The sequence below is a fragment of the Triticum dicoccoides genome, chromosome 1A (genome assembly GCF_002162155.2).
Source record: "Triticum dicoccoides isolate Atlit2015 ecotype Zavitan chromosome 1A, WEW_v2.0, whole genome shotgun sequence".
Classification (NCBI taxonomy): domain Eukaryota; kingdom Viridiplantae; phylum Streptophyta; class Magnoliopsida; order Poales; family Poaceae; genus Triticum; species Triticum dicoccoides.
Window position 1 is genome coordinate 274925397 of NC_041380.1, and position 13043 is coordinate 274938439.

Consider the following 13043-nt stretch of genomic DNA (forward strand, 5'->3'; position numbering starts at 1 on the left):
ACATAATGAACATACACATTGTATGAATAGCTCAATATGACATGATATATAGAGTTACTATGAAACAAATGAGCTTTAAGATGGATCGGAAAATAGAGCCATCAGTCGTCGCTGGAACTGAAGTAGATCTCACTTGCGTTAGGTGGTCTGGATGGAGTGGCTCTAGGTGCACGCTCATATATGCTCACATCTTCACCATCACCACTCTCTGGTGGAACATCCATGTCCCTGGTCGCTCTCTAATAGTAGCAACAACCACAATTAACGTATCAGTGCAAATATTAACTCTATGAATATGAGTCTCCACACCTCTCTAGAAGCTCTCTTGATTCTTCATAAGGTTAGCTATTTTTTGCTCAAACCTTTCAAGAGCTGCATGTGTAAAGTTCTTGAAAATATTTGACTTTGCATTTGCTGGAATTCGTGGATGTGCCTGAGTGGCCGAGGAAGAAAATTGACGTTGCAGTGTGAATACTAGCTTCTTATTTCGTAATGACGTGAAACTCTAGTGGTGACAACATCAACACCATCAGAATGTGCAGGATGATGATGAAGACCACCCCAAAAACTTAATTGTATTTTTCTTTTGTTTTAGCAGTTTTAGTGCTTGCATTTGATTAACACTCGTATACGCCTTCCGTTCTTTTGGGAAAAGAATACAAATTAGGATTATGGGGAAAAAAATCTTATTCTTTTTAAAGAATTTTTTTTCGCTCTCGAGAGCCAAGCTTTACTGCTCTCCCCCGTACCTGTACATTTCTTTGCTCTTCCTCCTCAGTCCAATCGATAGTCCACCGCCGCGTGCCCTACGGCTGCCGCCGCTACCTCGCGTCACCGCCGACGCCTCAATTCCGCCCCACGCCCACCCCCCATCCCCCCTCCCCCCCTCGCCCCCAGCACCACGCGGCACCCAAAACACCCCAGCCTCTAACGCGCGTCGCTGCCATCGCCGTTACCGCCCTTCCTCGTCGCGACATCGCGTTCCTGCTACCTCCACCCGGTCTGCAATTTTTGGCCATTAGGTTTTGAGGTATGAGTTTGTTCTCACCAACTGTTTACTCAAGCTCCACTTGCCTCGACAATTTCTGGTTATGCCGGTGCACACATCCGGCACACCATCTAGATCCGTCCCTGCTTGACACTTTCTAGGGTAGGGTGGAGATCATTGCTGGCCTAGTGTCAGTTTCTCACATTTACTCTTTTCATCATGCTTAAACTTTTATGCTCTTAACTACTATTTCTTTCCATTTGCAGCAACACTGGACAGAAATGGAGAATGTGCAGTATGCCGAAGAACTCGTGAGGGAGTTTCTTGTGTTCAGGGGTTTCACGAACACGCTGCAAGCTTACGAGGCAGAACTGTCCACCGAGATAGGCAGGAACTTTGAAGTAGACAAGATCCTAGATTTAGTGTTCTCAGTGTACATACCAAAATACCAACTGGATAGACTGCTAAGCATCTTCAGCTTTTTAAAACAGTGTTTCACTTCACCTGCGGACACGGTACTCTACACGGCGCTTCTTAAACTGGAGCAGTCAGTATTACGTTATTATGTTGTCAATGCCTTGAAATCTGGAAGGCAAGAAAAAGTTATTGAATTCTTTAGCGTAGGCGGCAGTTATCTGATGCAAAAGCGTGAAGATTGGATAGCATGGTTTGGTGCGTCTTCTTAGCCTTCTAGTGCTCTGTTGCCCACATTGTGTCTGCTTCTACTTACGCTTTGCCAATCTCGATGACACTATGCAGCTATACCATATATTAAGAACCCAAGCTTGGATCCACAGTTCTGTATGTATTTTTCCAAAGAATGGTCAGATACTTTGGTTCTTTCATTTCGGAACTTCTTAAGTGGGATATTCAATGGTACTCATATCCTTTTACAGCAATCGCATTCAATTGTGCTCAAGTTAGCAGGATGCTGTTCATCTTTCCTAATACACAAACTTCTTATCAGATTTATAATTTACTCGCATTCTTGTCGACCGCCAAACTAACATCATGGTTTGCTTAAACACTGTTCTATCCTTAAGTTTTCCACGAATCCCAGCTCTTATGAAGATTAGCACTGAAAAGAATATGATCAAGTGCCTCAAGAGTGACATAAAGCAACTGAATAACAAATTGTCAGAGCTGCAAGCATTGTTAGAGGTCAAGGAAGTTGAACTATCCCTGCTGAGAAGGTAAAACTATGCTCTTTGGACTGCAAAATTGCTCATATATCTTCAGAGGCATGCCCTTCTGTAATTAGGCTATCATCTGTTTGCAACTTTGCATACGAACAGCTGGTTTACAGATGGGAAAGAACTAGGAAAACTATGTTCATCAAGTGCTCTTAGCTTCAGACTACTCCCTGCGTTTCAAAATATAAGGTGTATTAGTTTTTTTAAAAGTCAAACGTGTGCATGTTTGACCAAATTTCTAGGAAAAATATATCAATATCTACATACCAGATTTATATCATTTGATCCATCATGAAAAGTATTTTCATATTTTATATATTAGGTATTGGAGATGTTGATATTTTATTCTGTAATCTTGGTCAAACATACAATCGTTTGACTTGCATGATAATTGATGCACCTTAATTTTGGAACGGGGGAGTGTTAGATTACATATCTTATCAATGTAGATGGTAGAGCATGACGTAGAATGTGACTGCTAGAGTTTTTATGAATCTCAAGCTCCTAAGGGTATCTGCTAAATATCTCATAACTGGTAAATACAGGAATGATCATAGTATTAATTCCGGACACAAGAATTTACTCAAGATTACTACAGCTGGTTCCTCCGTTGGGGGACAAGCTTTCTCAGGAGTCTATGAAGAATCCTCAACTTCAAGTACAACTGTACAGGGTGTCAATTCACAGACTTTGAGTTCAGCAAAATCAAGAGCTGAGAAATTGTGTGATTCTTCTCGGATGAGCAATGCAGGTTGGCTCTTTTTACTAGCTATAGTTTTTTCTTCATACCATATATTTTTAGACTCTGGTTTTTCTCAAGCATATGTATGATTATTTACCATTGGTTTATGTGAGGTAACTAATTATTTTTGGTCAACCTTTTCCCCCACTGGACATAACCTTTCTTCCTCATAAACCATTCTAATATCCATACTTTGGATTACTTTTATGCTTCACCGAACATATATTTCTATTTTGATGTTCTTCAATGTATTTGTTCTGTAGATGCCCATTTAGGATACTAGATTTGTCTTATATATGAAAACCTTGAAGCATAATATGTTTCTTTTGTTGCAGAAAATGAGCAGATTTTGGTGACAGAGGAAGACTTTCCTGAAGTGAAGGTGGATTTTCAGGTAAGCTATAGTTTATCCCTAGTAACCTTCCATCTTTGTGGTTTCCTATATCACTAATTAAACCTGCTAACAGGAAACATTTTTAGGCCATAACAGTTCAATAAGTAGCTGTCGATTTTCTGCTTCTGGATCAAATATTGCTAGTTCTTCGACTGATGGCACAGTGAGGTAACTGCGCTATCTTAATTCTGATTTATTTTTTTGCCTAACTGGAAGTTTCTAGATTTTGACCTGTTGATTTTTTAAACTCTTATAAAGAATCTGGACATACGACTCATCAACACCATCATCAAAAAATGCCACTATATATTGTGGGGCTGAAGTCAGCGCACTTTCTTGGGAATGCAGATCTGATCGCTTGGTATGCCTATCGTATATTTTAATTCTTCCACATTGGTTTTTCCACACCATTTCACCTTTGAAGAACATATTTTAAGACTTTTGTTTTATCACCCATTTCTCTTGACAATAGCTGCTCATAGGCACAGCTAATGGAGGCATTAAAGCTTGGAATGCTGATGCAAAGAGAGTTGTTTGTGACCTCAGTACATCCAAGGACTTCCCAAGGTTAGAAGTTACCACCTATTACTTTTGGGCTCACAACTGTATCTATGTTGATGAAGCTTTTCAATTTCTTGCAGTGTGCTTGATTTGAAGTGTAGCCCTGTAGATCCCGTGTTTGTCTCTGCAGCTGCATCGAGACGGTAAACTTCAAATCTCTTGCTTCGTAAGAAATCAGTTGCCAGTTACTGCAAAATGGCAGCTTCTTTTTCCTACAGAAAAGCGTTACTGCTAAACTTCTGTTTCTGACAGCTGCGTTTTGTCCTGTTTTCACATATCAATTTGAACTATAAGTAGTAGCTCTCAAATACCATTGTCTTATTGTACCGTCAATTGTATTGTCTTATTTCCAGCTTTAAATTGATTTTCAGGCATGGATCAACTATATTTGATAGAACAGGATTTGCTTCCCTGACAGTATGGCATATGAAAACATGGAAGCCTCTGGTACTGATTTTTTCTTTCAACCCCTTACCTTGAACCTAGCTGAGGAATCTAGCCAGTAACCTTCTCGTTATCTATATATCCATTTCTTCTATTTGAAGACAGTCCTCCCTCTTGGCGAGGATCCACCTGCTATTACTTCACTTTGCTTCAATCACAATGGGAAGATCTTGGCAGCCTCTGCAACAGATGGAATGATTCACATGTTTGGTATCCTTTTAGTGTAATATTCCTTTACCACTTTTATTATGTATATCATTTATTGCTTGAGGACAGCTAGAACTTGGTTACGTTGTTTCTTTGAGATATTATTTGTGTTTTATGATTATTGGAGCGCACAGTACTCCTTTACTGCACATAGACATGTCTGCTGGTCTACAAATCACTGGATGGCCTGCCCATGACTCCCCTGTGAGCTCAGTTCTTTTTGGGCCAGCTGAAACAAGCATCTTCAGTTTAGGCTCAGATGGAAAGGTATATAGCCCCTTTTAGTGCATAAATGCAACTCTGTTGATGTATATATGCAAGCAGATAACACAATGGTTATTGTATGTACCTTTGGACCTTGTGAGTTATGCAGTCTTCTAAATTCCAATGCTTAATCAGCTTTAAGCAAAATAACAACTATAGCATTGTTATAGGTTAACTTTGACTTCGTACTTGTATTAATTGATTATCGTATACAAACATGTACCCCATATTCTTTGGCTTAGCTTGCGTGGTTGTATTGTATCTAATGTTAACCGTATGATCTTTAGATATTTGAGTGGAGCTTGCACAATCAAGGTCAGATTATTTGGTCAAGAGATTGCAGTAGGTAAGAGTATTTCGCAGTTGGTGAATCGTCATTGAATTGCAAATGGCAGCTAGTGTTGGTTTGATAAAAATGTACTTCAACCCTTCATTTCTTTCACATATGTTGCTCTCATCTAGCTATATCCGCTATTTAGTTTCAGGTAACAATACTTTTCTAGCAAGATCTCTATGCTAATCTCCTCCTGCATTTTTGTATGGCGCATGTGGCATATAGACTTCACACACACACTTTGCACACGAAACTGTCTGTCGATTCACAGGTTTGAGGCCTTTCCTATATTTGTTTTAGATGCATACTTGAAACTCTCAGTAATAGCACATAATTTTAAAATTACTAGGATGCATCGAATTGACAATTAAGTTTTTTTTTCCCCATAACAATCTTGAGCTATCCCATGTGAACGCACATCCTCTGATATCTGAATTATCTAATGTCACGTTAGATTTCTTGATATTAGGTGAAAATTTGAAAGGAACATTGTTATTTGTGTACGATTAAGCTAGATTTAGACAGTCCAACTAGTTGAATTTGTGTGCACGGACTACTGGCGTACTTCTTTTTGGCATGAGAACTGCTAGACTTCGAATGCTCTACCTGATTGGACTCTTATTTTGCCAGAACAGCATGGTATATTGTGTTGGTGTATTATGCAACTGCGAAGCATTGCTTTCTGATTTCTCCTAATTTGTCTTCTGTCACCAGGTTTTGCAACCCTGAGAGCTTTAACAAACGCATGCATGAGGTAGCATTGGATTCTAATGGCAAGAGACTTCTTGCTACGTCGGGTTTGGTTCGGGCTCCAATATACCAGGTTTCCACATTGTCCACACTCCCTAATTAAGTTCGTTTTGCTAAAGTAGATAGATGCCAATACAGCAGTCCACTATATCCCTTTCAGGTGCAAGGCCATGAGAGAGGGTTGAGGACACTTCCTCATACTGCACCTATAACAAGTGTGGACTGGCACCCCACGCGGTCAATCTATGTTACTGGTTCTGAAGACCACTCTGTCCGCGTGACGTCCATTCTATGATGTTCTACGTCGAGCAGTTTGCCCTTGAAATTTTGTTGATTGCCGGATGCGACCAGAGGTGCTGCTCTGTAGAGTGACCTCCAAGAGATGAACCAGTTCCATGGATCCTTATGATATTCCTGATTATCTCATCCAGATAGATCCTTTTGCGTTGGAAAACTGGGTCATGTTTGTGTTTGTAGACTTGGCGAGCCGGTGAAACTATGTTGTAAAAACGGGTGAAAACATCTGTTATCTCTTTACATGGTAGGAGCTTTACGGCAGGTTTCTCCCATTCTCATGAAAAGGCAATTAGGGATCAAGCCATGCCTGGCACCGTTTTTTTATGATGTACTGCTGGTTTTTGAAGGAAAAATTATGTGTTGCTGTTTGATTAGCAACAATTGTCCTGTCAGTTGATGGTTTGGGGCCAATTAGGGTTCTATGTCAAGCATCTCCAAGAGCACGTTTACATAATTCTTGTGAAATCCTAGTAATAATAACTAGTCAATTTACGAGTCCCGGAGTTTGCAGTGGTGTACTGGTGTGTGGTGTCTATCCATCTCTGACATGTCTTTTTTTGTTCTAAAAGTAACCCATCTCTGAAATCGTCAGTCCTCCAAATCGGGGCAGATGTCATGGACGCTGCCGCTGTTTGTTCTATATAGTACTCCATATACAATTGATTGCTTTGACTTGCTCGGATCAAAACTTCATGTCAAACAAAGTGCAATGAATCTATTGATGTGGCAAAGTATATATAGTCAGATATTTTTAGGGACTTCTGAATTTAGTACTCTATCTAGTGATCTAAACGCTCTTATATTTTTTTACGAAAGAAGTATTAAAGAAAGTGACAAAGTATATATAGTCAGATTTTTCTAGTGATCTAAACGCTTTTATATTTTTTTTGGAGGGAGTAAATATTAAAAGGAAGTCGCTCCTCCTCTTCCAAGAAAGAAAGCTAGGGTTCCTGCCGCCGCAGGTCCGCCTCGTCTCCGGTGGCCCGAGGGCCATGAAGGCGCGGTGGATCCTGCCAAGGGCCGGAGAGAGGGCTTAGTTTTTAATCTTTTTTCTGTCTTGTTAGGGTTTGTGTCCTGTTCAGGAAGATGAGATGGCGGCGGCTTCCTGAAGATGGAATAAAGGTCTCCCTGCCTAGCCCCCGTCCTGGCGGTGCGTTTAGCATCGTTGGTGGGTGTGTGGAAGTGTGTCTCCGGCGGATCTATTTTTGGTGGATTTACTCGGATCTCGTCGTTATTCGTCTACGTTTGTATGTCTTCGGGCTGAATCTTTCCAACCTACGTTATTCTTCATCTGCAGCGGTTGCTGTTCTGGTGCGCTGGTCCTATGGGGCCTTAGCACGACGACTTCCTGACTGTCTACCACAACAAGTTGTGCTCGACTCCGACGATGGAGGGGTGATGATGGCGGCGCGCCTTCAGCTCGCTTCAGTGCTTGTAGTCGTCGCTAAGTGGTCTACAGAATGTAATTTTTATGTTCGGTGTTTGTTGTACTGCCATGATTAAAGATGAATAGATTAGAAGTTTTTCAAAAAAATAAGTATTAAAGAAAAAAAAGAAGTGTTTGACGAGCAAATATTTGCTTGCTAGCGACCATGAGCAAAATATCTCCTTCTACTCAACCATTTCACATAATCTGGATCTCTGTCAGTGAATTGAGCTGCGAATCAAGGGAGAGTTATGTCTACAGCTCTTTCCAGGGAGCTAACAATAACCTTTTTTGTCTGAAAATAGGATTCCCCCAGCTGTGGATAGCTCGTACATGGGACCACCAAGCAGAATTATGTTCTAATGGGTCAACATGGAGTTAATTTCACCGGCAACAGCAGCGCAAGTAGTTAGCAGCAGCTAGCAACAAATAAAGCATATTTGCATTGGTACATGATGAATGAATGATGGTGAAGCATGGGCACATTATCAATCGAAGCAATTTGCAAAAAAAAAGGGAAAAGAAACCCCGTATCAATCGAAGCACTGTTCTATCAACACAAACGTACGAAGCGACAAAGGGATTAACTATGGATGCACAGTCGTACAGGAATTAGCTTAACCGCCACATGCACGGACTTAACTGCGTTGGCATTACTCTACGACTGCTCATAGTGGGGTGTAACATAGAATAGTAACTTACCGATGTTATTAGTCTATGTTACTATCTCCATAGTGGATAGTAACATATGAGTGGTACTATCTCCGTCTCGGTGAATAAGTCATTCGCGTAGTTCTAGGTTGACGATTTAACTATCTAAATATGTATTATATGTGAGAAAAAATATGTATTTAGAAACTACATCATTATAGAAATCTAATGATATACTTTTTATGACATATAACACATATTTAATTCCTTAAATCGATGACCTAGAACTACATAAAGAGTACCTAAGTTACGACAAATCCCTCTCTCCTCATTAATTAACTGCCACATAAGCAATCTTATATTGAAATGTGTGATGTTACTAGTTAAGTTACTCCCATTGTGACTAGTCTACGACACTACACTTTTTTCTTAATTATGTTATTTTTTTAAAAAAAGAAGAAAAGACTTCCCGGCCCCTACATCAGATGATGCACACTGACATATATTATTTAGTTATTATCGATAATGCTAAATCCAGCTTACAAAGAGCAAAAAAAAAACTTGAGGCCATCCACATCGGACATGCTTGGCAACATCTTGAAATCAAATCACCACGATATTGTTAGTAAAAAAAAGAATACAATGCTCCAACACAGTGCCTTCAAGAGAGAATTGTTGCTCGCATGTCGATATTGACGGACCTAACCAGATGTCAGCCAAGGATATCACCCCGAAGTAGATCTTTGAACCAACACCTTCAACAAGGTAACAACACACGGACGTCGACGCCACCTGATCAAGCCATATGGCAAGATTCCGAGTTTACCCAGAAAAGTCCCTCTATTTCAGAGAATTCAACACGCAATCCTGTTTTAAGTGAAAACGAATCGTTATTTTCGTATTTTACACAAAAGTCCCCGTCTTTTCTTGAAATCAACCCGCCATCCGGTTTAAGTCACACCCGAGCCGTTATTTTACATTTTTGAACCCCCCCTGATGTTTTAGGTAATTCATCCACGGATCATATTTAAGTCAAACAAATGCTTTTTAAAATCATCCATATCTTATAAACCGTAACTCTGATTTGAACATGTTATATATGAAATTTGATTAAAAAATATGTAGAATATGAATATGAGATTATTTTTACCTTTTAAGTATTTTTAAATATTATTTTGGAATATATTTGACTCAGACCAAATGATTTTCTAAATTATTTGTATCTTCTAAACCATAACTTCTATTTTAACATATTATATATGAAATTTTATTAGAAAAATGTGTGGAATCTAAATATGATGTTAATTTTACCTGTTAAATATTTTTAAAATATTGTTATGGAAGCAAACTTATAATTTATAGCGCAAAATCCATTTTTTTCACACCGGCGGCGATCCAGATTGCAAATAAACACCCCACTATAATCATATAGGGAAACGAAAAACATCGATAACTACACATGCATACCTCTGAAAAATGTCGCAGGGGAAAACAACAGACATGCTTGGCAACATCTTGAAATCAAATCACCACGACATTGTTAGTAAAAGAAGAACACAATGCTCCAACACAGTGCCTTCAAGAGAGAATTGTTGCTCGCATGTCGATATTGACGGACCTAACCAGATAAGGATATCACCCCGAAGTAGATCTTTGAACCAACACCTTCAACAAGGTAACAATGCACGGACGTCGACGCCACCTGATCAAGCCATATGGCAAGATTCCGAGTTTACCCAGAAAAAATGCAACCTTGGTTTGCCACCATAGTCGTCGTCCACCACTCTACTAGCCTGCTCACATTGAACCGACCGGCCAAAGGAGAAGAAATATTTGCACCATTCACTCTGCCATGTCTCGTTGTCGTCTTGGGGGTGCCAACAAGATATCCAGCTCCAAAAATTATGGACACCTCGACCCCTCCAACCTAAAAAATATTGTCCTCTCAGATGCGAGGAACCAGGCAGAAATATTTGCACCACAAATCAAAGTGGGCCTCACAGCCGAGGAAGGCCTCACATAAAGTGACAAACCCAGCTATGTGAAGAATCGAGTTGGGCGTGAGGTGATGGAGTTGAATCCCATAGAATTTTAGAAGGCCCCTAAGGAAGGGGTAGATAGGGGAGCCTATTTGCTAGAGGAGGAAGAGAACAAAACATACTTGTTCATCATCTTGTGGCATCAGGAAATTGTCATTAAGAATGCCACTGTCCAGGGAAACCAACCATGGGCAAATCTACGCAAACTCTGGATCAAGAAGGTACCATGAGGTAGCGAGTCTGTTCAGGTTCCCTTGAGCAACGAAACAACTCCTCCAGACTCTGTCGAGAGGGCCGTCAGGGCAGGTAGATGAGCTGGCCATGTTCTACATTGTGTCAAGATCTAGAAGCAACGATGGAGGTAAGAAGAAGATAAGATCCACACGGAAAAGAGGAGGTGGAAGGGATGTAAAAGCTCTTGTATTTTTCCTCCACTTTATATGGAAAACCCTGTCTTGGGATAATGGAACGCTTGAGTCATGGAGTGGTAAATCCGCGTGTTTCCCAGGTGTCGTGCCAAGCATGCATGCACAGATTGAGGAAAGATATTATAATGCCACTAAAGTGAAACTCAGGATTCCTGATCGGATGTATCAATGGTGGGACCTCGGTTGAGCGATGAATTCGAGAGACTGCCATATAAGGCCCGCAATTGGTCTTCAAAAGAAGCGCCCATAAGGCATCTACTTCGGCGTAGAAGACCATGGAACCAATATCCTCGGCACTGACACTAATTCGGGAGGCAAGAATGTCAAGTTTGTTGAACTCGCCTGGGAAGCCGAAGACCCAAGATGAAGCGACGACTCCAAGGAGTCGACCGATGTCCTCGGCTTGAAGACCAGTTCAGGGGCTACTAACGGTGTCCTAGACTAGGGGGTGCTAACCACATCAACCTGCTAGTCATGGGCCGTCCGGGGATCCCAAGACAACCGAAGAAGGGGGCCATGTTTGCCATGACCCATGGCATACTCAAGATGGAATCCTCTGAAGACTTGGCACATACTTCAAGACACATTTGAATCATCGACATGTCTATCGCTTGATATAACCGACCTACATGTCACCCTAGGTACCCCCAATGCCTATATAAGCCAAGGCGTTTAGTCCATAGGGTTAAGTGAGACACATACGATCTCAAGGTAGATTATCACGTACTTTGTATTCCATCCACAATCAATACAATAGAAGAAGGACGTAGGATTTTACCTCTTCGAAAGGGCCCGAACCTGGGTAAAACATCATGTCCCTCTTTATCCTGTTACCATCTAGCTAAGATCATGAAGGAAATATGCCCTAGAGGCAATAATAAAGTTGTTATTTATATTTCCTTATACCATGATAAATGTTTATTATTCATGCTAGAATTGTATTAATCGGAAACTTAGTACATGTGTGAATACATAGACAGAACAGAGTGTCCCTAGTATGCCTCTACTTGACTAGCTCGTTAATCAAAGATGGTTAAGTTTCCTAACCATAGACATGTGTTGTCATTTGATGAATGGGATCACATCATTATAGAATGATGTGATGGACAAGACCCATCCGTTAGCTTAGCATAATGATCGTTTAGTTTTATTGCTATTGTTTTCTTCATGACTTATACATGTTCCTTTGACTATGAGATTATGCAACTCCCGAATACCGGAGGAACACCTCGTGTGCTATCAAACGTCACAACGTAACTGGGTGACTATAAAGATGCTCTACAGGTGTCTCCGATGGTGTTTGTTGAGTTGGCATAGATCGAGATTAGGATTTGTCACTCCGTGTATCGGAGAGGTATCTCTAGGCCCTCTCGATAATGCACATCACTATAAGCCTGGCAAGCAATGTGACTAATGAGTTAGTCACGGGATGATGCATTACGGAATGAGTAAAGATACTTGCCGGTAACGAGATTGAACTAGGTATGATGATACCGACGATCGAATCTCGGGCAAGTAACATACCGATAACAAAGGGAATAAAGTATGTTGTTATGCGGTTTGACCGATAAAGATCTTCGTAGAATATGTAGGAACCAATATGAGCATCCAGGTTCCGCTATTGGTTATTGACTGGAGATGTGTCTCGGTCATGTCTACATAGTTCTCGAACCCGTAGGGTCCGCACGCTTAATGTTTGATGACAATTTGTATTATGAGTTATGTGATTTGATGACTGAAGTTTGTTCGGAGTCCCGGATGAGATCACAGACATGACGAGGAGTCTCAAAATGGTCGAGAGGTAAAGATCGACATATTGGAAGGCTATATTCGGACATTGGAAAGGTTGCGAGTGATTCGGGTATTTTTCAGAGTACCGGGGAGGTACGGGAATTCACCGGGAGAAGTAATGGGCCTTATTGGGCCATACGGGAAAAGAGGAGGCAGGCCAAGGGGAGGTGGTGCCCCCCATGGGTCCGAATTGGACTAGGGGAAGGGGGCGGCGCCCCCTTGCCTTTTCCTGTTCCCTCTCTCTTTCCTTCTTTCCTTCTCTCCTACTCCGAAAAGGAAAGGTATTCCTACCAGGACTTGGAAGTCCTAGTAAGACTCCATACTCTTGGAGCGCCCCTAGGGGGCCGGCCTCTATCCCTCCCTCCTTTATATACGTGGGAAGGGGACACCCCAAAGGCACACCAAGTCTTCTCTTAGCCGTGTGCGGTGCCCCCCTCCACAGTTACACACCTCAGTCATATCGTCATAGTGCTTAGGCGAAGCCCTGCGCCGGTAACTTCATCATCACCGCCGCCACGCCGTCATGCTGACGGA

At 41.2% G+C, this 13043-nt stretch overlaps 1 protein-coding gene across 2 annotated transcripts; it reads left to right on the forward strand.

Moving 5' to 3' along the window:
- The first annotated feature begins 866 nt into the window (after positions 1–866).
- LOC119268705 (WD repeat-containing protein 91 homolog) lies at positions 867–6566 on the forward strand. 2 transcript variants are annotated; one of them, XM_037550405.1, is made up of 16 exons: positions 867–1030; positions 1255–1660; positions 1748–1870; positions 2040–2181; positions 2727–2932; positions 3259–3317; positions 3391–3485; positions 3576–3678; positions 3790–3884; positions 3959–4021; positions 4250–4325; positions 4424–4532; positions 4684–4796; positions 5081–5139; positions 5842–5950; positions 6038–6566. In XM_037550405.1, exons 2-16 carry the CDS (start codon positions 1270–1272, stop codon positions 6170–6172), a joined length of 1878 nt encoding a protein of 625 aa, XP_037406302.1. In that variant the 5' UTR covers positions 867–1030; positions 1255–1269; the 3' UTR covers positions 6173–6566. The 2 variants fall into 2 exon arrangements, with proteins under 2 accessions (XP_037406302.1, XP_037406310.1); XM_037550413.1 differs by lacking the exon at positions 867–1030 and adding an exon at positions 1033–1150.
- Positions 6567–13043: the final 6477 nt, after the last annotated feature.